General features: G+C 43.5%; 1 protein-coding gene across 2 annotated transcripts; it reads right to left on the reverse strand.

Annotated features, from left to right (window-relative positions):
- Positions 1-1987: 1987 nt before the first annotated feature.
- On the reverse strand, positions 1988-25448 carry SAR1A (secretion associated Ras related GTPase 1A). 2 transcript variants are annotated; one of them, XM_077259138.1, is made up of 7 exons: positions 25096-25448; positions 13309-13381; positions 12903-13022; positions 7651-7716; positions 6752-6855; positions 3915-4046; positions 1988-2536 (listed from the first exon to the last, which is right to left on the reverse strand). In XM_077259138.1, the coding sequence occupies exons 2-7, from the start codon at positions 13364-13366 to the stop codon at positions 2420-2422; spliced, it is 597 nt and encodes a 198-aa protein (XP_077115253.1). In that variant the 5' UTR covers positions 13367-13381; positions 25096-25448; the 3' UTR covers positions 1988-2419. The 2 variants fall into 2 exon arrangements, with proteins under 2 accessions (XP_077115253.1, XP_077115254.1); XM_077259139.1 differs by lacking the exon at positions 25096-25448 and adding an exon at positions 25022-25092.
- Positions 25449-26481: the final 1033 nt, after the last annotated feature.

The raw sequence follows: 26481 nt of genomic DNA on the forward strand, positions 1-26481 counted from the left end.
TTTCTATGTAATAATCATTGTACTGTTTGCATAGAAGTGTGGATGAACAATCCAATAAACAACAATCTACTTCCATGTAGCCGATTGGTGGCCAATTGTTGCCCCATGTAAATGTGTACTGGTATCAGATTACAAAGCCTACTAAAGTTTATGGAGAGGGGACACAAGGGAGAGGTGAAGGAGCAGGGAGAGGCACTGACACAGACATAGGCGCACAGATACAACAGTTTTTAGCATGTGATTTTTCTCACTTAAAGGGGTTATTTGGTACCATTTTATTATTTTCTGATGGGTCTAAGAACTACCTGCCTGTTCTACCCTGTGCCACTCAGAGCAGTCACTGACAGCTCCTGCCGGCGATTCTGCAGTTTCTGGTAATGTCACATTGACAACACAGCTGCTTCTCTTCCGCTCTGATCTTTTGCCACAAAGGGACCATCAATGTCAGTCCGATGCCTAACTGCAGGGTGTCAGGTGTCAATGAGCATGATGTCGGCAATCACGCTGCGACAACAGAGCATCCGGAAGAACTAGAGCTGATCTGTTGCCGTAAGGTTAAATGAAACAGCAAAATTGCCGGCAGGTGTGATCAGTAAGCCAGCGCCGGGCAAAACGCACAGGAAGTTAGCAACTACCTGCCTGTCAGGTCTTAGCTCCATGAGAAAAAATAAATTGATCCTGGATAACCATTTTAAATGCGGATTTCACATCAACAATGCTCAGTATAGCTGACTAATGTCCTCCATGCCACTTCCTCTGAATAAAGAAAAAGAAGATCAGTGATCCCTTTTGCTCTGTATCCATTGTGTGGGAAACAACCCAGCAACCTGCATCCATCCAGTACAGTAGGGTAAAAGTGTTATTTCTCAAAAGCATAGTCTGAAGTTACCTAAAATAACAGGAACTTTGAACGGACTTCCCTCTTCACAATATATGTCTATAGCCACCTATGTTCTTTACTTAAGACTTGGCTGACATAAGTAAACCTCAGTCCTGATCTCTAGCACTGTTGGCTTTTAAAGGGCATCTCCATTTAACTCATTAGTGCACCGTGATATTTCTCTATGTAATGCCTTAACTTTCAACACTGCTCTCATGATGATCTGGAAGGCACAGCAGCTTTATAATAAGCTTTATAATAAGACCATGAAAAAATAAACTGTACCGCTACTTAATCAATAAGTAATCTTGCTGTGTGATTGCAAGGAGACAACAAAAAATTCCTCCAGTGCTCAAGGACAAAAAGGACTTGATCTGAAAGGGCTTAAGTAGAATAGCAGACATAACACATGGAGATGGCATGGAGTCTGGAGAAATCCATTGCATCTATTGCAGAGTATCACCCTAAAAAAAGAGACGGCCATAACTGCTTGGATGCGGCAATTCATTATTAATTCTAATGCATAAACTGGGTGGCAAAAAACAATTCACAATAATATCTGAGTGTTTTTACTTTATTGCAAATTCTATATAGGTTGCAAAGTGGGAACTGGACAAACCGGTGGTTTTTAAAATGCAACTAAAACAATAAATCTGAGAAAATATGATGTAAACTGTGTATAGACATTTCTTTACATATATCCTTTCTGTTAGTACACTCAGGTCTGGGGAGAAAATATATATTATAAAAAAAAAAAAAAAAAAAAAAAAAGCCGCACCAAAACTTGTTGATTTCCATTAGACCCTGTGAACACTTTATAGTGAACGTTAATTTTAGGCAGATAAAAGACACCGGACACATTTCTCAGGCCGAGGAGAGTAGAGTTGCCACAAACTACTATCTAAAGGGCAGTGAAGAAATGAAGACGCAGAACAGCATGTCTGGAAAATACGAATACTTTTGCTGCAAAAGGGCACTTTTCACTTCACACAAGTGAAAAAATAAAAAGCAAAAGCACAAAATGCTCATCATCCCTCACAGAGCCTCAACCATGCTCCAAATCCACATTACCCAAATGTTTACAGAAAAATCATTGTAAGAGAGTAGGCCAGCCCAAAAACTATGTTTATTGTGGACGTCTAAAGTTATGATACGTGGATCAGTATTTAGTGATAAATGTAAATACCATTAAATAGATTTAGAAAAAAAAAATAGAACTCCGGACCAAATAAACTATTTAAACGAGAAAAAAAAAAAAAAAAAAGAAAGGACAAAAAACTGGGATGGACACTGTTTGAGTTGACATGTTTCTTAAAAATAGAATGGTCTTTTGATTTGACTCTTGATCAGAGGAGGGACGCCCCACAAGACTCCTGGTTGTTGCACGTGTTAATCACTGCCTTCGTGAGTCTGCCCCACACTGACAGAAGTCCGTCTGGATCAGGTCCGGAGGAGTTGAACTCTGTATAGAATATTCTGTATTTTTATTTGTATTCTTGTTGTTTCAAAGGGAAGAGTTGGAGAGAGGGGGAAAGAGTTTCAGTCAATATACTGCGAGAGCCAGCGGAAGCCCTCTCCGTAGCCTTGCCTCTTCAGCACGCTGCACATAAACACTTCCATGGGCCGAGCGTTCAGATCCTTCAGTGGCACGTTACCCTGTAGATGGAAGGATAAGAAAGTTATAAGCGTGAAAGATGTCATTACCCGACAGGGGACGTCTGCAGAAGTGATTAGGGGACTGACACACTGGGGAATTCATTATCCGCTAAAGATACAAGTCATACCCAGCATAATGGCAGCCAGGGAGAATAGTAAACAGTTTAACCGAAAATTGTCAATCAATTCATGCTGCCAAGACCACGAGCAGCATCCGAGCTTAGCTGCAAGTTTTTTGTTTTTTTCTGAAAAGCTCTGGAGTTTCAGAGAAAACATGTAAAATCAGGAGAGGCATGCCAATCAACTAGAGTGATGTGAGAAGATGCCAGCCGGGGGCCGCACAGAACGAGCCTCACCTCTCCCTAGGGTCCCCAACCAGATGTAAAGAGAACTTGACAGCTGATACATGCCGCCCGATCTAAGATCTCCATTAGTGATGAGTGAACGAGCTCTGAGGAGCTGTTATCTGAGCATGCTCGGGTGCTAACCGAGTGCCTTCGGCGTGCTTGAATAATATGTTTGCGTGCCCATGGCTGCATGTCTCGTGGTGGTTGGACAGCAGCAAAACATGCAGGAATTACCTGTTTGTTAGACAATCCCTGTATGTCTTGCAGCTGTCGAACAGCCATGACATATTCAGGAGGGGGGGACTCGAATATATTATTCAGGCATGCCGAAGACACTCGGTTAGCACCTGAGCATGCTCTGCTAACACTTTATACAAGCACGTTGGCTCTAAAACACCGTGGCGTTTCAGAAAAAAAAAACAAAAAAAAACGCACTTTAAAAGCCACCGGGAACAAGCCATACAGAAGACTAGTCAAACAGGCGAGTTCCCCAGTGGCTTCTCCCACCCGCTATACTTGAGCAACAAATCTCTCCCTGCATGTGCGTAAAGGGAGAAACCGGGCAGTCATTGTACGGGAAAAGCCACCAGGGACCAGTCTTTTCGACTAGTCGCGAGCACGACTTCATCCCCGGCAGCTAATAAAGTAGATTCTTCTCTGAAACGCCGCAGCATTCCAGAGTCAAACATGCCTGGCTGAAATCATACCGTTCGTGTCCGATATATGCTGCTGGTGGATCAGGCAGAATGTAAGCGCTTTCAGGTTCCTTTTAAACTACTTTATCTCTGAGAAGGCTGGAGCGTTGGAGAGAAAAATATACCTGCAACCGTGCAGCCAGGCTCCGATTCATGCTGCTTGTGGTTTGGGCGGCATGAACGGACTGACAAGTTCCTTTTAACACTGCACAGCCATATAGTGATGATATCACAGCTCACCAGCAGCGTGATCCCCTGAAATTAACTGCTAACACGAGGACCTGTAAACTGATCGAGTCCTAGCCAACCCACTTAACACAGTAAATAGGTCATTACTTTTCCTGTGGTTTGTCCATAGAGTCCGAATAATTCTCTCAGTTTCTCTTCGCTGATTGCCTCAGGTCTGTCAATTTTATTACCGAGGATAAGGATTGGCACGTTGGATATTGTTTCATCTGTCATGAGAGCCTGCAATGACAAGAACACAAAATCTTACAATATTTCTAGCATACTCCTAGAAGACAGATCTGCAGATGGGTGACTAAATATCAACCTTTTTTCTCATTAAGCATTAAAGTCCTGAATCACTTATTTTTCGGTTTGAGTAGGACCTTTAGCCAGTGACCCTTTGCTGGCTTTGTACTAATATTTGCAATGCTGCCAACTTGCGTTTTTTCTAACATACTGCATTTCAAATTTGGTGATGCTGTTCCATATCGTTTAGCTGTGACTTGCATGGCTAAAAAAGGTTCACAAAGTATAGGCCATTATTGGAGTACTTTTTTATGCATCAATTAGAATTCGGAGATTTTGCCTAAAATTAACATTTCGATTTTTTTTCTTTTTAAAGATGCATTTCAATTGCAGATAAGAATGGGATTATAGTAAAATATAGAAAGGATTTGAATCGGCCCTGAAAAGATATTTTCTTATATGTAGCGGCAACAAACTCTGGAGGAACGCAAGTAACAATGCCAGATTTGATGAATTTCTGAGTACAGATCACCGTAAAAGATTAATCGTATTGTAAGACTTCTAATCTGCTGTGGATATTTATCTCTAAATGTTATGCTTCAAAGGGTGGCACATCTCTTTCATGGTTGAGTTGTTTTTTTACTGTTGTGTCACAAAAAAAAGAATTTTAATAAAAAATATTTGATTTAAAAAAAATAAAAAAAATTTAGGGCAATAATCCCTGACTAGATGCCGGTCATACACTATACATACTGCAACAGCTACCCCTACACAAATTGCAGATAAAATCTAAGTTTTCTTTATTCTTTGATAAACACCAATATGAGGTTTTGTATTTTTCAAAAGTAAATTGCTTGTACAGAGTTTCCTAATACTGACTGATCATCAGAATTATCGTTAGGATGCTGTGGCCAGGATACATCATAACGAGGCAGTTTTGACAGCAACCAGCACTTGTGCAATGAAGTTGAAATCTACATCTGTACATTCTACATGTGCAGGACGACCAACGTCTTGCCACCTTTTCTCTATCAACATCTCCCTATCAGCATCAGCCCTCATTCTCGAGTATCATGGACTCCTCCACACTCTGTTTTGGCTTCCACTCACGATATTAGCCCCGTGACTAAAGAAGCAGAGCTAAAACCAAAGTCATGGTTTTTACCAAAATTAGAATTGTACAGAAGTGAAATGGCAAGTTAAGTGAATTCAAGTGGTTTTCTTATGTTGCTTCTTCAGCACCACTCCTCTGCTTCCCAACCTCCAAGTTGCCTTAAGTGCACCGATGCGCTCCTGAAGACTGACAGGTCAGTCTAACGGCATGGTTCTGCCAGAAGAAGAGAAGCACAGGTGGACTGATGCTGATTATATCCAATGATCCAGCCAAGCTCAGGGCGTCGGGAACAAACTCTACAGCATAGAGACTGCAGAACATTCTCGGTATTACGGCAAACTGTGAGAATAGAAGTTTCTTAGGAAGTTTAGCTTGTGATTGAGCTTCACAGGAGCACAAAAAAGAAAGCAACGAGAACATTCAGCAAGCCCGGACTGTCATAGTAACCCATCGGTGGCCTGCAATCTTGAATTTCTCCATTTAAATGCTGCTGTCAAAGATGGACAGCTGCATCTAAACCACATGTCAGACTCGGCCAGCGGGCCAAATCTGGCCTGCAGGGTGAGTATATCTGGCCCGCAGGGTAAGTATATCTGGCCCGCGAAGCCGGGCAATGGCAAGTCTGATGTCTCACCTCAGCGGCCACGTTGTAATGACTGTAGGGATCATTATGTGGTGCCATTATACTGTATGGGGCACTATGTGATGCCCGTTACACTGTATGGAGCAATATGTGAGGCCATTATACTGTATAGAGAACTTTGTTAAGCCATTATACTGTATGGGGCACTATGTGGGGACCATTTTACTATGCGGAGCACTATGTTGGGCCCAATATGCTGTATGAAGGGCTATGTGGGGCCCATTATACTGTCTGGAGGGTTGTGTGGTGATTACATTTGGAGAATCATATTGTGAATATTGTGTTGGGGTCACCATACCATGCGTCTGGAGGGTCCTGTGAAGGAATTCACGGCAGGAGGAGTATTTCACTGCTTGTGGGAACTTTTGTTTGCATTGTACTTTATATCTGTATTATTCAAGTTCTTTTTATCCTTTGCTATTATTGGGCCATATGCTTTTTACTGCTGTTACATAACACATTATTCCAATATTTTATTCTAAGATCTATTAATTTTAATGTATTTTGTTCGTGGGACAACCCTTTTAAAGATTTTCCATATGAAAAAGTTAATTGTTATATTTGATAAGGAAAAACTTCCTCAACCATAGACTTTATTTTTTCTTTTTAATAAATATCGAGGTTGGCCCGTGACTTTGTCCAAGCTTTTAATTTTGGCCTCTGTGTATTTGAGTTTGATATCCCTGATCTAAATGGCTAATGGCAGCAATCGAAGCTCAGCTCCAGCCACTGTTCGAGACAGATGCCGGCTATGTAACATATCATGTGCTGCGTGTGAAGGGAGCTCAGCTCATGGCCTCTTCACACACGTTGCCCTCTCCAGCACTGATATAAATGTACGTGCAATAAGGAGTACATGCAAGTCATTGTGTGCTGAAGGGTTAATCGCCCAGCAATAGTATTTTTTTCCCAATTTCAAAATGTGTAAATGATTAATCTTACGTTGAGCTCCACTTTGGACTCCATAAGGCGTGAATGGTCTACACAGTCCACAAGAAACACAATTCCATTGATTGCTGGTAAGTAGTTCTTCCAAACACGCCGAGCTGAGGGGAAAAAAATAAAATAAAAATTACAAATACATAATTTCTAATTGTATGAAATCGGTCTACTAGGTCAATACAGCTGACTAATGATAAGCGAGTGTGCTTGTGTTATCTGAGCACGCGTGTGTAAACTAGTAAGCTCTTTTGCTTAAAGGGAATCCGTCAGCAGATTTTTGCTATAAAATCTGAGAGCAGCATGTTGTAAGGGCAGAGAGCCCGATTCCAGTGATGTATCACTTACTGGACTGCTTGGTGCAGTTCTGATAGAATCCCTGTTTTCTCTGCGGTGGATGTAGCAGCTCTCTGAATGCTGAGCTCTGTACAACACCGCCCACACCACTGATTGGCAGCTTCCTGTGTACACTGTGCACTGTCAGCAAGATGCTAATCAGTGATAGGGGGAAATGGTACACAGATCAGCCTGCCTGCCTGTCACGTGACACCTAGTCCTGCAGTGATAATCTCCTGCTCATAAAATACTGATTGTATTAAGACTACAGCAAGCTGCTGAGCAATACAAGGCTGGAATCCGGCTCTCTGTCCCTACATTATGCTGCTCTCAAATAAGATGTTAACAACTTGCTGGCAGATTCCCTTTAATATTCAGATCAACGACATTTAAATTACAAGGCTGAAAATTAAAAATCACTCAATAGAGTCACAGCTACTGCAGGTGACAGGTTCCATATAAAGTCATATTCTAGCGGACTCCATAATGCTATGAGGCAGGTTTAGGGGGTGCCTTATAATCTTACCCCTGCATGACCAAATGCGTGCGACATTGAGAATACCCACCTTGTTCGTGCCCTCCAAGGTCAAACGTTGTGAAGGTCATTCCAGCAATCGTCAATTCTTCTGAGGCTGTGGGTGAAGATTTAAAATATATATTGTAAAATATGCAAAAAAAAAAGCTAATAGGTAAAGCGTTATTACACTCCCAATGGCATTTTACTAACTTTATTGTGAAAATGTTAATACATTAAAATAATAAAACAATGAATCCTCTGCTCCAACCCTCGTGGTGGTTTCAGGGGAGCGACGGCATCCTGCCCTCCATGTACGTGACCACTGATGCCTGTGATTAGCAGCAGCAGTCAGGTCACATGAATGGAGCGTAGAGGAACACCCAATGATATCCCGCTCCAGAGACCACCCAATTGACCAGAGCTGGAGCCACGGGGGTTAGAGCATGCAAGTACACACTATTCTATTTCTTTTTTTTACCCTGATTCAGATTTTTTTTTTTTCTTTACATCAGACAACTTTTCAATGTTCACCCAAATTTTATTTCATGCCACTTCGGTTACTGATAAATGACTGCTTGGAATATTCCGCAGGAATCCACTGGAAACATAGAAGCTTATGGGTGACATGACAAGACATCTAGACAGTTCGGTATGTAAGAAAGATCCTTCTGGCTGGAGAATATAATTTCTCAAGAAATGATTGAAAGCTATGTGAACAGAGCAGAAACGATTTTCATTAAAGTTCGAAAACATTTTTAGCCTCTTAATTGTTATTAATCCATGGGGCTGGCTGTTGCGACCCCCGTGGATCCCTCGAACCACAGACAGAAGTGTTGAGTTTATGTATTAGGGTTGTAGACGCTGGGAATTTCCGCTGCAGCCTGTACAGAGATCTGTGGGCGATCATACATAAGCTATGTGTGTCTACTCCGAGGTCTGGGCGATCACTATGGGACTTGGACCCCCACTGATCAACACGGATAAAGAGGCTACAACATAATTAGGCCGGCCTCACACTCAGCGTATGTAAATACAGTCCGCTTTTTACGGCCGTAATACGCAGAAAAGTCCCCAAAATAGTGATCCGTATGTCATCCGTAGGCAGGGTGTGTCAGCGTATTTTGCACAAGGCACCCTCCGTATGTAATCCGTATGGTGTGTGTGTATATTATAAATACAGTATATATATATATATATATATATATATATATATATATATATATATATATATATATATATATATATATATATATATATATATATATATATATATATATATATATATATATATATATATATATATTTATATTTGATTCAGCGCGATATATGTGAAAAGCCAGTAATTCAATTGACGGCTTTTGCCATCTCCTTCACAAACCCGACATGATATGAGACATGGTTTACATACAGTAAACCATCTCATATCCCCCTTTTTTTTTTTTTTGCATATTCCACACTACTAATGTTAGTAGTGTGTATGTGCAAAATTTGGGCGCTGTAGCTTGTAAAATAAAGGGTTAAATCGCGGAAAAAATTGGCGTGGGCTCCCGCGCAATTTTCTCCGCCAGAGTGGTAAAGCCAGTGACTGAGGGCAGATATTAATACCCTAGAGAGAGTCCATGGTTATTGGCCCCCCCCGTGGCTACAAACATCTGCCCCCAGCCACCCCAGAAAAGGCACATCTGGAAGATGCGCTTATTCTGGCACTTGGCCACTCTCTTCCCACTCCCGTGTAGTGGTGGGATATGGGGTAATGAAGGGTTAATGTCACCTTGCTATTGTAAGGTGACATTAAGCCAGATTAATAATGGAAAGGCGTCAATTATGACACCTATCCATTATTAATCCAATAGTACTAAATGGTTAATAAAACACACACACATGATTACAAAGTATTTTAATGAAATAAAGACACATGTTGTTATAATATTTTATTAGCCTCTTAATCCACCTGAAGACCCTCGTTCTGTAACAAAGTTAAAAAAACAAACAATATTCCATACCTTCCGTTATGTCCCATGATGTAAATCCATCTGAAGGGGTTAAATCATTTTACAGCCAGGAGCTGTGCTAATGCACTCGCTCGTGCCTGTAAACCCCGGGTACTGAAAGGAAAGCTGGGTGATCTGTACTTACCTTGAGTTGCGGTGAGGCACCCTCTGCTGGATGTCCTCATATGAACTCGAGCGTGGGAACTTTTCCAAGGCTCCAGTTCATGAGGACATCCAGTAGAGGGCGCATCACCGCGACTCAAGGTAACTACAGGTCACCCTGCTTTCCATTCAGTACAGGGGTTTTACAGGCAGGAGCCAGTGCATTAGCACAGCTCCTGGCTGTAAAATGATTTAACCCCTTCAGATGGATTTACATCGTGGGACATAACGACGGAAGGTATGGAATATTGTTGTTTGTTTTTTTTACTTTGTTTCAGGACGATGGTCTTCAGGTGGATTAAGAGTCTAATAAAATATTACAACAACATGTGTCTTTATTTCATTAAAATACTTTGTAATAATGTGCGCGTGTTTTATTAACCATTTCATACTATTGGATTAATAATGGATAGGTGTCATAATTGACGCCTCTCCATTATTAATCTGGCTTAAATGTCACCTTACAATAGCAAGGTGACATTAACCCTTCATTACCCCATATCCCACCGCTACACGGGAGTGGGAAGAGAGTGGCCAAGTGCCAGAATAGGCGCATCTTCCAGATGTGCCTTTTCTGGGGTGGCTGGGGGCAGATGTTTTTAGCCAGGGGGGGCCAATAACCATGGTCCCTCTCTAGGTTATTAATATCTGCCCTCAGTCACTGGCTTTACCACTGTCGGAGAAAATTGCGTGGGAGCCCACGCCAATTTTTTCCGCAATTTAACCCTTTATTTTAGCAGCTACAGCGCCCAAATTTTGCATATACACACTACTAACATTAATAGTGTGGAATATGCAAAAAAAAAAAGGGATATGAGATGGTTTACTGTATGTAAACCATGTCTCATATCCTGTCGGGTTTGGGAAGGAGAAATGAAAAGCCGGCAATTGAATTACCGGCTTTTCTCTCTAACACCGGTGCGTATTTCTCACAGGTCACACTGCTGGTCCGTGTGTAATCCGTATTTTTCTCGCCCCCATAGACTTTCATTGGTGATTTTTTTGCGCAATACGGTGACAAGCGCAGCATGCTGCGATTTTCTACGGCAGTACAAGACCGTATAATACGGATCAGTAAAATACGGCTGATAGGAGCTTGGACATAGAGAATCATTGGGCCGTGTGTAATGCGTATTTTACGGACGTAGTTTATGCGCTCATACGTCCGTAAAACTCGCTAGTGTGAGGCCGGCCTTAAAAACTATTCAAGATAAGTTACATGCATTCTTTTTAAAGAAAATCTGGAACATCAGAAACTCCTCAGAAGCTCATCAGGGGAACATAGCCTAAAAATTTACTTCTACATTAAATGGGTTTTCTGGTTCCAGAAAACTGTCCTCTTGTTGGATCAGTTTGTTTAGAAAAAAAAAAAACAAAAAACTGCGCCTTACTCACTCTCCCTGGGTCCGGCACAGAGCCTTTGCCACTACTCTCGCTTTCTGTAGCGCTGACATGTTGGCAGGCGATAGCGGAGATCTGCCAATGTGGACAGTACAAACCAATGAGCTCACTGATTGTCTGCAGTGCTTTTGACAATACCAGACACGGGGAGCAGCAGTGGAGACACCTCTGCGCAGGAACAGGGGAGTATGAGAAAAGAACAATTGATGGTTGTTTTAAAAAAAAACTGTTGCAAAGGAACAGGGGTTTTCTGAAGCTTTAAAAACTCTTTAACCTTCATCAGCAGCAGATTAACAACTAATGTAATACATAAGAATAAATGGACCAATGTCAAATATAGGCAATAGAGTGAACATAAATCTGTGAAAGAAATCTGCAACATTCGAATAGTGTGCGACACGACAAAAAGTGAGATAAGCCCCAGATAAACATACAGGCATGTGCCATCAGCAGATCTAGAAGAACGCGGCCTGCCCCTAATCCCTCCAGATCCGGTGTCCAGGACATTATCAATGTGATCTCCCAAAACACCCCAGGATAGAACGGAGCTAAATGTAGACGAGTGGAACATGAGCAGCTGCCGGGAGACACTGCTGCTTTCTCTCAGCGATGAATGAAGCAGAAAAATCCTTACAGTTCCTTCTCACTCATCATAATGATGCCAGTGATGGTACGTTACTCCTTACTATGTACAACAAGGAGCGACAAACTGATCTGTAACCACTGCAGGCCTCATAGCAAGGCGAATAAGGAAAAACTGATACATGTCTAATTGGAGATATTTACTAATATTAGTATTATTACACCTACTACATATTGGGATGGGATCTTGGAGCTGGGAATAGTCCTTTAACTCCCGGGCATTGAGCATGCTCTCGCCATCTCAAAGCAATTTATCTTAGCGCAACTATATCACGTGACTTCTGCAGCCAATCAGCGGCCACTGATTAGCTGCAGCCTTTCGGTATTTCATTAGTGATTCAAGTGGGAATAGTAAAGGCGGCATTGAGATGACAGGAGCAGCGTCTGTCGAGGATCAGCTGTTATTTCCTCCTATTGTGGCAGCGGTCAGCTGTACGAGAGATCATCATCGATTCTGCCTGACACCGTTCATGGGTGAGTATTATAACAAACTGCCTCAGCTGCTGCAGCACTGCTTTGAAATGAAGCAGTTTCTTGTCTATATTTTGTTAACACGTTAACCACTGTGTACTCTGTGTCATATGTGGAGTCACACGGGTACATTGTGCCAGAGCATATTATTAATTACATACAGCTCTCAGAAAGTGTCAGAAGTGTCTAAAAAAGGAGGCACGGAGTGTGAGACTCCAAAAATGTAGGAAACAAAGTGTCTAACTTCTAGTAGGATGCACCGATCCATCACACAGCGGCTGTGATAAATAAGCCGGATCTTCAGACTGCCAGGACTAGGCTTATGCTGTGTAATCATTAGTCAGCAAAAAGTATAGGACACCGTACATATTCATGAGAAATATAATATTCGGAAATTCTATAGGATTATACAATAACATGAAAGTAAAACACTTTACTCATGGTCGGAGAGTGATGATTGCACAGCAAGATCATCTGCCCCAGGGTCACAGTGGATGCCCTTTGTAGTCATCGTTTTATAATCCTATGTCCTATAAGTGGCCATACATCCCTAATAAATGTAATAAAATGCACCGAAAGCTTCGTGCAGAAATCAGAACAACCCATAAAGGACACAACCGCTGCAAGAACGTACTTGGGTGTAGTGTGGGGACGTGCTGGCCCAGCCGGTCATCCTTCAGCATGTGTAGCAGCGTTGTCTTACCAGCATTGTCCAAGCCTAAAAATACTAGTTTCCCAGACTTCTTGTATAATCCTGGAAGTAAGAAAATATTAAGACGGTTAAAAGTTTTCTTATTTTGCAGCATTAGAAAAACATGATGGCATTATTCCATGAACAGCACCACGCCTGTCTACAGGTTGTTTGTGGGTTTGCAGCTCAACCCTATTCATGTCAATGGAGCGGAGCAGCAATATCAGACAACACAGACAGGGGTGGTGCCATTTATTATTGAGGGAAGCAGTCGTGTTTTTCTAATCTTGTACAACCCCATTAAAGCCCACAGAAAAAAAATAAAAGACGACTTAAAAAATTAATTTACCTAAAAACTGCAGAACACTGCTGAAGCCGTTGTATATCCACTCAAATATGAAAGACATTTCCGAATCTGTGTCCTGAAACAAGGAAGATTGGTATGAAAGTGGGAAAAGCACAGGCACAGTACTAGAATACAGCACAGGGTATTAATGTGGGTTTCCAGCGAGTGTTATGCACAGAACAGAATGCAAAAACATTGGTGGTCACTTTTTAATCATGTAGAAAGAAGTGGTCCCAGAGGATAGCAGACTTGTAAAGCAACAAATTCAGGCCAGTTAATCCCCCTGGCCCAGCACCAGGGGTCCGCTGCGGCTGTGCATTATTAGCAGCAATAACGGCATATATTACCACTGCAGCCGATCAGAGCTGGCGGCTCAGGCCATCATATCAGCAGTCACCAAACTCAGCAACTGGCTGCAGCTAATACACAAGAGATTGGAGCAGCGGTGAAGAAGAGGGGCCAAAGGGGATGGGAGTTACTACTATAGGAGACTGATGATTTACAACAGGGGTGGGGAACCTCAGGCCCCCCCGGGCCATTTACGGCCCTCGATGACCTTTTATCAGGCCCCCCGAGCAGATTCTCAGGGACCACATTCTTGGGCAGGGAGTTGTATTTTGATTGCCACCAGCTCATTAATTTCTTCTTGCTCTGTTAGTACACACACACACACACAGTGTGAACACTGAAGGGCATGCAATGAAAGATCACATCCTGACACCAGTGCCAGAGTTAGGATGTACTGTGTGGGCGGAGTTTGTTCGGACCCCGAAGGATGGTATAACTATCCAAATGGCCCTTGGCAGAAAAAAGATTCCCCACCTTGATTTACAAGTATGGAATCCTTTGGGAACCACTTTTATTAAAGTGAAAAACACTATTGAGGATTTGTGCCTTTGAGCTTCTTCACCAGATTCGAGAAGTTTCGTTCCCAGTGATGCCTTGCGAAATGACCTGCAAAATCATCACAGGTCATTGCTCGCAAGGCATTACTGGGAACAGGAGCTGCCGGCAGCATCGCAAGCATCGGGAAGGCCGCGGGAAGGCTGCAGGGTACACCGGAAGGTAAGAATATCATGATTTATTTATTTTTATTATTTTTAAACCTGGGTTGTGTTGTGTATGCGTTTTCGCAGCGGAAAAACGCGGCGAAGACGCATACACAACATGTGCACATAGACGGATCAGTCAAAAAAAACGGACCCAGTGCACCCGTTTTTTCCAATCTGCACAGGATCCGTCTTTTCAACATTTTGACGGATTGTGACTGATTGTAAAAACGGAAGTGTGAAAGAGGCCTTACTCCTCTGTCTCCACATCCTCCATGCACACAATAGCACTTAAGGTACCGTCACATTAAGCGACGCTGCAGCGATATCGACAACGATGCCGAAGTCCCCGGGTAACCAGGGTAAACATCGGGTTACTAAGCGCAGGGCCGCGCTTAGTAACCCGATATTTACCCTGGTTACCATTGTAAAACATTGCTGGCATCGTTGCTTTTGCTGTCAAACACGACGATACACGCCGATCTGACGACCAAATAAAGTTCTGGACTTTCAGCAACGACCAGCGATATCACAGCAGGATCCAGATCGCTGCTGCGTGTCAAACACAACGATATCGCTATCCAGGACGCTGTAACGTCACTGATCGCTATCGTTATAGTTGCAAAGTCGTTTAGTGGAAGGTACCTTCACAGTCAGTGCGGGAAGCAGACGGCCAGGGACCTGACGGACATCAGAAGGTGAGTATGTACTGTTTTTTTTTTTTTTACATTTACAATGGTAACCAGGGTAAACATCAGGTTACTAAGCGCGGCCCTGCGCTTAGTAACCCGATGTTTACCCTGGTTACCCGGGGACCTCGGCATCGTTGGTCGCTGGAGAGCTGTCTGTGTGACAGCTCTCCAGCGACCACACAGCAATCGGCATCGTTGTCGATATCGCTGCAGCGTCGCTTAATGTGACGGTACCTTTAGTAACGGTAACTAAACAGATACAGGCTGGAGACCAGATCATCCTGCTTATCTGAAAACCCCGAAAGCCCAAGAAGAAAAAAAACCTCTTGATGTATGTACTACAAACAACTTCATTCGAAGGCTTTTAGGACCCCAAATTTGGGATGATATAAATGTAAAGTCACACAGAAATCTGGTGGTTTGCTAATGAAATCAGTGTAAAGCGCTCTCCTGAGGGGATGAAGAACTACTATGATTGAGAGTCTCGCTCCTGGGAACATATGGGATCAGCTGCAGAGTGTTTTGCCCACGATCGTCCATTTGCCAGCGCTTGTTTTCTAGTCATCTGCTGCACCAGACGTGTGCAGGAGACACAAACAAGGCGTAAAATTAGCGGGTGTAGAATCCCACTGACTGTTATGTGACACCCGCATGTACTTGGTAAATGACTCAGCCTGAAATTCTCCACACAGCAGAGGTCACAGGATCGCCTGCGCCTCAGTCACTTGCATTAACATTTTTTTACCTTGCCCTACCGGCTACATCTCCCCACGCCCTGCAATGAAATTGTTACTCAGCCGAAATTATCAGCAGAACCGGTAGCATATCCTCATACACTGCCCCAATTCTCGAGGCGAGGTGTAGTCATCTGTAAGGCCACATGTGAAGGAGAATTAATATCAGACATGCCACCCTAGGACAAGCTCCACGTTCACACATTTACACCTAAAGAGACCTTTTCTGTTTCATGCTTTTCACTTTACTCCCTCATTTTCTAAAAACATGAGGAGAAACTGTATAGCTCACTTGAATATGGACAGAAAACTGAAGTAAGTCTACGTTCACATTTGCGGTCTGCGCCGCAGCGTCGGGCGCCGCAGCGTCACCGCATGCGTCATGCGCCCCTATATTTAACATGGGGGCGCATGGACATGCGTCGCACTTGCGTTTTGCGCCGCATGCGTCACTGCGGCGCACGCGTCCGGGCGCAGAGGACGCAGCAAGTTGCATTTTTGCTGCGTCCAAAATCAATAAAAAAAAGGACGCATGCGGCGCAAAACGCAGCGTTGTGCATGCGTTTTGGTTTGCGTTGTGCGCTGCGGCGCACAAAGCAAATGTGAACGTAGCCTAAAACGGATGTCCTCCATAGTGTTTCCGCTGCAGAAATACAATAAGAATAGATGGGCATTATCTACCTGTGTGTTTTCTGCATCTCAATCAAGTCTGTGGTGGAAATCCACAGATAAAACGCACGGTTACCACAAGAGAAACAGACAGGTTATGTACCACGCACCTCAGGTCAGTTTATGCTGCGCAGGGAAAAAAAAGAAAAGAAAAGCCGCGGGGCGTGAGATTTCTTTGAATCCCATCTACTTGGCTGGAAGCGTGAGACGCTGCGCTTCTTATGCACAGAACTCACCAAATACTCATGGTGGGAACTTAGCTTTTCTAATCTAAGCTTGAATGTGATCCTCAAAAAGGGATGAGAATAGGGTAAGCACAGAGTACAAGGAACATACACACTGGTCCGTAAAAATACGGATGTATGAATGGTTCTATTACACTCTGTGGGTCACTGTGCTGCCCAGCGGATGAGAAAAACAAACGTTTCCTATAGCCACATCTACGCAGACTTGTTTACCTCTTTATGTAAAATGGGACTGGATATACATACGAAGCAAAGCACACATGTAATCTGAAGCCCCCCAAAAAAACACTGCCTTGAAAAAAAAATAAAAATGTAAAAAGCGTGACAAAATGATGCAATATATGCTGTGAAGTAGCCTCTGGAAAGCATCATTTTTACGGCCAGAAGAGCAGGTTTTAGTTGCAGAATAAAAATGCAGCAAAAACGCTGTGTGTGAACTTAGCCTCAGACTATGTGTCCACGTTGCGGAATTGTGTGCAGATTTTTCTGAACCATTTTTGAAAAATCTGCAGGTAAAACGCACTGCGTTTTTTCCTGCGTTTTTTGTGCGGTTTTACACCTGCGAATTCCTATTGAGGAGCAGGTGTAAAACGCTGCGGAATCCGCACAAAGAACTGACATGCTGCGGAAAATAAACCGCAGCATTTCCGTGCGGTATTTTCCACACCATGGGCACTGCAGATTTGCTTTTCCAAAGGTTTACATGGTACTGTAAAAGGCATGGAAAACTGATGCGAATCCGCAGTGGCCAATCCGCTGCGGATCCGCAGCCAAATCCGCACATACCCTAAATCCAGAATGCTGTAGATAAGCCCCTGATGGCGGTGGCCACAGTTTATAGGGCCAAAATTAGGTGACCGATTCCCTTTAAGAAGGAATCCATCATCAAAGTTACTAGTGAGAAAATTAGACAATTGAAACAAGGTGCACAAAGTGCCTGATTATACAGAGGATAAACTGAGCAATTGCTGTACATTTGGCATTTGCCACAGTTTAAATCCACAAAGGACGCCCTTTATTGCACAATGACTCAACACACGCAGAAAATATCAGGGCCATGGTTGAACTCACATGAACACAGTGCAACGGCACTAAGCAAACATGATACCGTTGCAGTATAAGACAGACAACAAAAGACACGACTTAAGGCCCCGTCTCACATAGCGAGATCGCTAGCGAGATCGCTGCTGAGTCACAAGTTTTGTGACGCAACAGCGACCTCCATAGCGATCTCGCTATGTGTGACACGTACCAGCGATCAGGCCCCTGCTGCGAGATCGCTGGTCGTGTCGGAATGGCCTGGACCTTTTTTTGGTCGTTGAGGTCCCGCTGACATCGCTGAATCGGTGTGTGTGACACCGATCCAGCGATGTCTTCACTGGTAACCAGGGTAAACATCGGGTTACTAAGCGCAGGGCCGCGCTTAGTAACCCGATGTTTACCCTGGTTACCAGCGTAAATGTAAAAAAAAAAAAACAGTACATACTCGCCTTCTGATGTCCGTCAGGTCCCTTGCCGTCTGCTTCCTGCTCTCACTGACTGCCGGCCGTACAGTGAGAAGTGAGAGCACAGCAGTGACGTCAACGCTGCGCTCTGCTCTCAGTGTACGGCGGCTCAGTCAGAGCAGGAAGCAGACGGCAAGGGACCTGGACACCGAAAGGCGAGTATGTAGTGTTTGTTTTTATTGGTAACCAGGGTAAACATCGGGTTACTAAGTGCGGCCCTGCGCTTAGTAACCCGATGTTTACCCTGGTTACCCGGGTGCTGCAGGGGGACTTCGGCATCGTTGAAGACAGTTTCAACGATGCCGAAGTCGTTCCCGTGATCGTTGGTCGCTGGAGACAGCTGTCTGTGTGACAGCTCCCCAGCGACCACACAGCGACTTACCAACGATCACGGCCAGGTCATATCGCTGGTCGTGATCGTTGGTAAATCGCTTAGTGAGACGGGGCCTTTATAGTCAGCAAAAAAAATAAAAAATCCAATATCTAATCTTTAATCTACATTAAAACTGTGTAACCTCACAAATACTTATGAGTTGTTTCTGCACTCACATATATAGCTCCTTTCAAAATTCTACTTGTTGCCCTTGAAGACAAACAGCAGTTTATATACAGCGACATGTAAAAGTTTGGGCACCCCAGGTCAAAATTACAGTTATTGTGAACAGTTAAGCAAGTTGAATGTAAATGATCTGTAAAAGGAATTAAGTTAAATATGACATTTCCTTGGTATTTTAGGCAACAAAAATATTTTATTTTTTTTTCATTTTAAAAATTACAGAAAAGGAAAATGGGTTCATGCAAAAGTTTTGATGCCCATGAAGATTCGTGTGCTCAGATACCTTTGACCAAGGTTTCAGACCTTAGCCTGTTAGGGTTATGGCTTATTCACCATCATCATTAGGAAAGGTCAGATGATGCAAATTTCCCAAGCCTCCGCTAACCTTGTGCCAAAAAACAGCAGCCATGGGTTCTTCGAAGTAGCTGCCGAGCACTCTGAAAAAGAGAACGGTGCGGGCCCACAAAGCAGGAGAAGCCTATAAGAAGACAGCATAGCTTTTTCAAGTTGCCCTTTTCTCAGTTTGAAATGTAATTAAGAAACAGGTACCAGAAACAGTGGAGGTCAAGAAAAGATCTGGAAGACCAAGCAGGGAGAGCTGCTCGTAGGATTGCTAGAGAGGCATATCAGAACCTCTTTTTGACTGCAGAGGACCTTCAGAAAGATTTAGCAGACTCTCGAGTTCAGAGACACCTGCACAAATATGGCCTTAATGGAAAAGATATCAGAAGAAAACCTCTCCTGCATAGTCAGTCCTCACCATAAAATTTAACATTAGAAGTATGCAGAAGAACATCTAAACAAGCCCTGTGGACCGATCAGGTTAAAGTAAAACTCTTTGGCCACAATGATCAAAGGTATGTGTGGAAAAAAAAAGGGCACAGAACTTCAGGAAAAGAACATGGCGGTGTATCAATCATGCTTTGAGGTTGTGTTGCAGCCAATGCCATGAGGAACATTTCACGGGTAGAGGCAAGAATGGATTCAATGAAATTTCAACAAATTCTTCATGCAAACATAACACCATGTGTATAAAAGATGAAGTTCAAAAACAGATGGCTTCTACAAATAGATAATGATCCTAAACACAAGTTAATAAGAAATTATTACTATTGTTTGCTGTAAGTGGGCATTCATGAAAATTATCTCCGACTACACAAAAGAGTGAATGACCACAGAGAAAATAATATATATAAATATATATTAGCAAAAAAGAAGGCAGCACTCCAAGGATTTCAAGTGAAAAAAGGTGAAGTTTAATCGACCCACATCACTGCGCGACGTTTCGGCTCACTGAGCCTTTTTCAAGCCTGGGTCGATTAAACTTCACCTTTTTTCACTTGAAATCCTTGGAGTGCTGCCTTCTTTTTTGCTATTTGGTATACATGTTGGATAGATGTGTGGACCATTCTATCCAGAGGGCCAGGCACCCACCATTCGTGAGCACTGTGCTGTGTGTATGTATGTATGTATGTATGTATGTATGTATGTATGTATGTATGTATGTATGTATGTATGTATGTATGTATGTATGTATGTATGTATGTATGTATGTATGTATGTATGTATATATATATATATATATATATATATATATATATATATATATATATATATATTTTATTAATACATACAATAATATATTAAAATGGTGGGGATCGATAGACAGAAAAAAATAGGAAAGTTCATGACAAACGTATGCACAAGACGTACATGTGGGAGGTGTGTGATACCGGACCTCAGGACTCAGACATACATTTCGCCCTACAGACTCCTGTATCACACACTATCACTCTCTTTTATGGTATGTTACTTTTATACCATGTGTAATCAGTTCATCTAAGTATTTATTCATGTATTGAACTTTATTTTTTCTGTATATTGCTCCATTTTATTATTAAAGGTTATATCTTTTAATACATTTTTATGCTTTGTCTGCGTTAATTCACTCATGTAGTCATATTTGAAAATCTGTGGATAGAAAATAAAATAGCAGTACATGCAAGACGGCCCAGCAATCTCACAGACCTGGAAGAATTTTCCAAGGAAGAATGGATCAAAATCCCTCAAACAAGACTTTAGACACTCTTGTCTGGGCACAGAAAGCATTTACAGGCTGTGATACTTTCAAAAGTGGGTCCTACTAGGTACTAACCATGCAGGGTGCCCAAACTATTGCATCGGCCCATTTTCCCTCTTGTGCAAAGGAAATGTCATCTTTTACTTTACGCCTTTTAGAGATCATTTAATCTTCAACTTGGTTAACCATTCACAATAACAGTAATTTTGACCAGGGGTGCCCAAACTTTTACACACCACTGTATACTGTCCCGTCAGACGTCATCACTGAGGACAATGTCACTGTCCGAGTTCTCCAAATTGTCCGCGTGTCTGCCATGGCTTCTTCTGCCTGGTGCCTGTGACTGACAGGTCTCACTGCAGAGACCTGTCGATCCAGGGCAACGGGCTCTATCTAAGAAGACGCTGTGGACCCATCTATCCGTCTAGTCTATAGCGCAGTCTCAGTCACTAGTCGCATTTAAAGTATGTCATTCTCCAAACACCGCAGCCTTTCTGAGTCAAACATGGTTGAATTCATACAGTCAGTGTCTGATACATGCTGCTTGAGGATTGGGCAGCATGTACAGCTGTCAGGTTCTCCTTAAGTCTCCTTTTGCCGGCTTGGCGCTCTCCACAAGAAGAACCTTTACCACTTAGATCCCTTTCAGATGCCACTCACCCAGCCAAACTAGTACTCTTGCTTGGCACTGATGAGGGTAACACCCACAAAACATCTGCAAATGGAGTTTCTGCTTTGGCTCCTTATCCCAAGTTATAACGCAAAGTACTTTTAAAGGGTCGACACTAACTTTTCAGATTGCTACTTCTAATAGGTGGCACTGGAGGTCCTGCACGCTCTCCCACTCTCTGAAAAGGCTATTTGCATAACCAAGTTTGGAAATTAATGGTGAAGATCAAAAAGAGATGTAAAGCAAAAGAGTATAGAACATCCTATAGTGCTTTTCCTGTACATATGGATGGGAGATTTCCTGTAAAGAGGATCAGTCACACCCCTACTAATGTCTCACACACAAACATGGTGACATCCACAGTGAAAATCCGCTGTGTTTAACAAAATGAGAAAGCAACAAGTAGATTTAAGATCCAGGAGCATTCTCGTTCCTTCTGTGCAGAAAATGTCAGCATCTTGTGAATATTTGTAAAATTGGCCACACGTGAATTTACCCTTCAAATTCTCCAAAATTTCAATGCAGATTTGTTAGGGCTTGTTCCTACCAGTGTACATTCTGGTTGGAAGATGGATCCTCTATAGCCAGCATGACATTGCACATGGGCAATTATCCCACTTGGGCCACGTGGAAGGGAAAAAACAAAAACAAAAAAACCAACAACAACACACAGCATGCATTATCCAGATACATTTTCCAAACCAGAGTAGTGCATGTGATAGAAGGAAGCTGTGGGACCCATCCTCAGTCAGTACAAGCACAGGGCTGCACATGCAGTGGGCTAAGTTATCACTTTTTGGACATAACTGGTCATTTTTTAGAAACGGCCAACTACACCCAGTGTTACGGTCACACAACGCTCCCATCCAAGAAAATCTGATCGATTACGATAATGCATTCCGATAAAGCTCTGATCAGAGTTGGATTATATTGTGTTATTATCTCGGATGTTAGAATCGTGGTACAGGTGAGAAAGATGGAGAACAAAATTTCCCATCTTCTCTGTTGTGTCAGTGCTTGGAAATTGGATGTAATCTGAGTGCAGTCTGATGATTTCCACGCACCCATAGTCTTGAATGGGTGGAATCTGATTTGTGCAGAATGCAGCAGTTTTTTTTTCTCATGCCGAATTGGTATGAGAAAAAAAATAAATAAAAAAAAATTAAAAAAATTGATCAGCACTGACCCATTACATATCAAGTATCACTCGTCCTAGGTACACTCACACATGATGGGAAAAAAAATCCTTTGCAATTGTTGGCACAGATGCATGGCAAAATCAGCAAAAATGATTGAGAGGATTTTATTATGAACTGGCCGTGGATTTTACCCTTTGTGTTGCAAACAGTGAAATAGGGGTACAAACTCTGCATCACAAATTGCCAAATTTGGCCCTGAAAATTTACCACAGCGCGTGGACGAGATTTGTTACAATTTCCTCCACTTTGTCGCTACCTACTGTGGAGTTTGGACCCCCCATAATATACAGCGTATCCCCCAAAGACTGCTCTACACTCCCTGTGCAGTTATTCTCCCCTGCAAGGTGCCAGTCATACATTCGGGAGACACGGAGCACAAGACAAGGAGTCAGAGGTGCAGGGTGTTGGGCATTTGCACAGAGATGAGCCATAAGGTGTGAAGGGGTTATGTCGGTACATTGGCAGCAGCTCCAGTGGCATGAATACATCTATTTGTGACCTGTGACTATCAGGATTGGATTTCATCTCCATATCACCCCACAGTTTATCTACAGTCACATCATACAATTACACCATTGCAAAAGTGACATTTTGTAAGTTCAGCCTCTGTTCACACTGAGGTCATGGATTCAGTGTTTCAAAATCATCCATGAGATACACTTTATGCTGTTGACCACCATGTTGTTGTGGTGTACGTTACGCTTATGTTTGTACTGTAAAGAAAAAAAAAAATTTAGAGAAACCGATAATTTGTATTTACATAGAATATATATAGGGAAAAACGTAGGTCCGAGGGTATCAGTATTTCTGCATATTTCTATTTGTAAACATTTTTACAGGATATAAAATGTAGTCTGCAGCGCTGTGTAAACAGTTTTTGTTTGTTTGTTTTTTTAAGATGCATGTACACATATAGTCATGTTTTTAAAGGTTTTTTGCTAGTTTGTTTTTTTTTTTTTTAAAAAAAAACAAAATACATGATTGGGCAGCAGGGTGGCTCAGTGGTTAGCACTGCAGCCTTGCAGCGCTGGGGTCCTTGGTTCAAATCCCACCAAGGACAACATCTGCATTGAGTTTGTATGTTCTCCCCGAGTGTGTGGGTTTCCTCCCACATTCCAAAGACATACTGGTAGTGAATTTAGATTGTGAGCCCCATCGGGGACAGAGATGATAATGTGTGCAAACTGTAATGCGCTGCGCAATAGGTTAGCGCTATATAAAAATAAAGATTATTTATTACGAGCTCCTGACACTCCCCTTATGTCATTTAAAAAAGAACAAAACAGATGTACCTGCATTTGTGCCAGTTTTACAATGGATCAGTTTTTGTTCACATTATAAAAGTGTGAAGCTGATAAAAAAAAAGTATTATATGATATACAGGCCCCGGTGATGTATAACTGGGCCATCTCATTACGGATTTTTTAAGTTACCAGATATCCCAGTGCTGCATTGTCACAGCAATGAAAAACCGAAGGAACAGAGCTGTTGCAAGTGTGACTAGAGCCCAATCATGACAACGCATCCCACAATAGTCCGGCTCCTCTATGTCATACAGGGTCATCTAGATTTCCACATCTGAATACACTGCAGCTGGTGAAAGGGACACACGGTAACTGTGTAGGTGATAACCAGGAGCTGAAATCTGATGTGGCGCAAACACCAGGATTTAGTATCCTGTTACATTTCTTGTATGTATACAGCGAGATACACACAAAGTTTAATGTTTCCTTCACTGATACTACTTGTCTATGCAAGAGGTGTTCCTGGTCCAGCCACAATGACGTCCATTTACAATGCTAATCCTCCAGGAGATCTCAGGTGGCTGCAGCTGTAGGCGATGGCGGTATGGTTTCCTACTGTATGGCAGCACTATGAATGCTACATAAAATAATTGCACATCCAGAAAATCCCACTACCCACATACATCACACGACGGGGCAGCCAGAACGTGCCGCTGTCCACCATGGGAACTGATCAGAAGCATGGGAATGTGGGTACACCCGGATGCCAATCTATGATTGTGGTACACGTTGGCCAGACTGAAGATCTACAAAACCCATACCCGTACTCAGGGCCAGGGGCAGCCCCCGGCGCCCCCCGTACTCAGGGCCAGGGGCAGCCCCCGGCGCCCCCCGTACTCAGGGCCAGGGGCAGCCCCCGGCGCCCCCCGTACTCAGGGCCAGGGGCAGCCCCCGGCGCCCCCCGTACTCAGGGCCAGGCTGCGGTTCCCACTCCCCGGTATAGGGGCAGCTGTCTGCACTGACGCCGTCCGGCCCCGGTGTGATCGGAGCCACGTCCGTTGGATGTTACAGACCCAGCCCTGCTGTATGCGGCCTCCTCAGCGCTGGTCTCCCGCACCATGATCCTCCCTCATATAGATTACATTACCTTCTTCCGTCTCTCCGCTTCTCCCCTTTCTAACCCGGTGGCGGCAGCGACGACTCCTCCTCTTCTCCCGGCCCGGGGCCTTGGACACTAGCTAGTAAAAGAGAACAGACACCGCACACCGGAAATACGTAGCAAAAAGGGCAGCACGGACTGACAGCAGGAGGGACAGCGGCTTCATCCGGCTACACTGCGCATGCGTGAGAGGTTTGGCAAATGTGAGAGTGCGAACTGAGCATGCGCAGTAGCTATAGGTATGCGTGTCACCCATCGACGCAGGAAAGAAGTGGAAGCCTGAGGCAATGCGAGAGGTTCGGCTGCGTGGCTCTTCTCGGGTCATGTGACACAGTGATGACGTAGAGGGCAGAAAGTCACAGGGAGTTCCCGATTCTTGTTGTTCCTTAGTTCTTGTAAATGAGCTTGGAGGGTGATGATGTCGGAGCTGCGGCTCTGGGTCACTGCTCCTGGATAGAGAGGCTATTTATGGACTTTATATCTGCACCCATTAATCTGTACTTTTACTTTAAGGGCTCCTTCATAGGGTTTATTCCAAAAATTCACAGAACACTCATTAATAACGTGTAACACTAGCTACAGTCATTGGTGAAGTGCTCGGGGCAAGGCATGTAGTCAGTAATAATAGTGCCCCATTGAAAAGTACTGATGCCCCCAGGTGGCCCTTCCAAAACTAAAGGTACCGTCACACTCAGCAACTTTGCAAAGAGAACGACAACAATCCGTGACGTTGCAGCGTCCTGGATAGCGATCTCGTTGTGTTTGACACGCAGCAGCGATCTGGATCCCGCTGTGCCATCGCTGGTCGGAGCTAGAAGTCCAGAACTTTATTTCGTCGCCAGGTCGGCGTGTATCGTCGTGTTTGACATCAAAAGCAACGACGCCAGCAACGAGCATAGGGGGCGTCGCAGCGTCTCCTTCTAGCCAGTCGGTACACTCCGGCTGTTTGACATGGAGCTAACAACCAGCGAGAACGAGAAGTGAGTCACCGTTACGTCACTGGATCGCTCCTGCATCGTTCTGGAGTTGCTGTGTTTGACGTCTCTACAGCGACCTAAACAGCGACGCTCCAGCGATCGGCTCGTTGTCTATATCGCCGCAGCGTTGCTGAGTGTGACAGTACCTTAACAATGCCAACACCCACAACAATGTAGAGTTTATTCTTACCTAATCTGAGTCCTCTTGTCCCCTGCGCCCAGATCAGCGGCACATGCGGCACAATGTACTGATGTCACTGTGCCAGGACGTGGGCGTATTGTAGGCACGAGGCAACAGCAGCCTACACAGTGCGGAGAATGGGGGCCGGGAGGTTATGACTTCATCACGGGATACAACTGTATCCGCATCTTGTCACCGATATAGTACAATGATGAG

This window comes from Ranitomeya variabilis, chromosome 4 (genome assembly GCF_051348905.1).
Source record: "Ranitomeya variabilis isolate aRanVar5 chromosome 4, aRanVar5.hap1, whole genome shotgun sequence".
Taxonomy (NCBI): Eukaryota; Metazoa; Chordata; class Amphibia; order Anura; family Dendrobatidae; genus Ranitomeya; species Ranitomeya variabilis.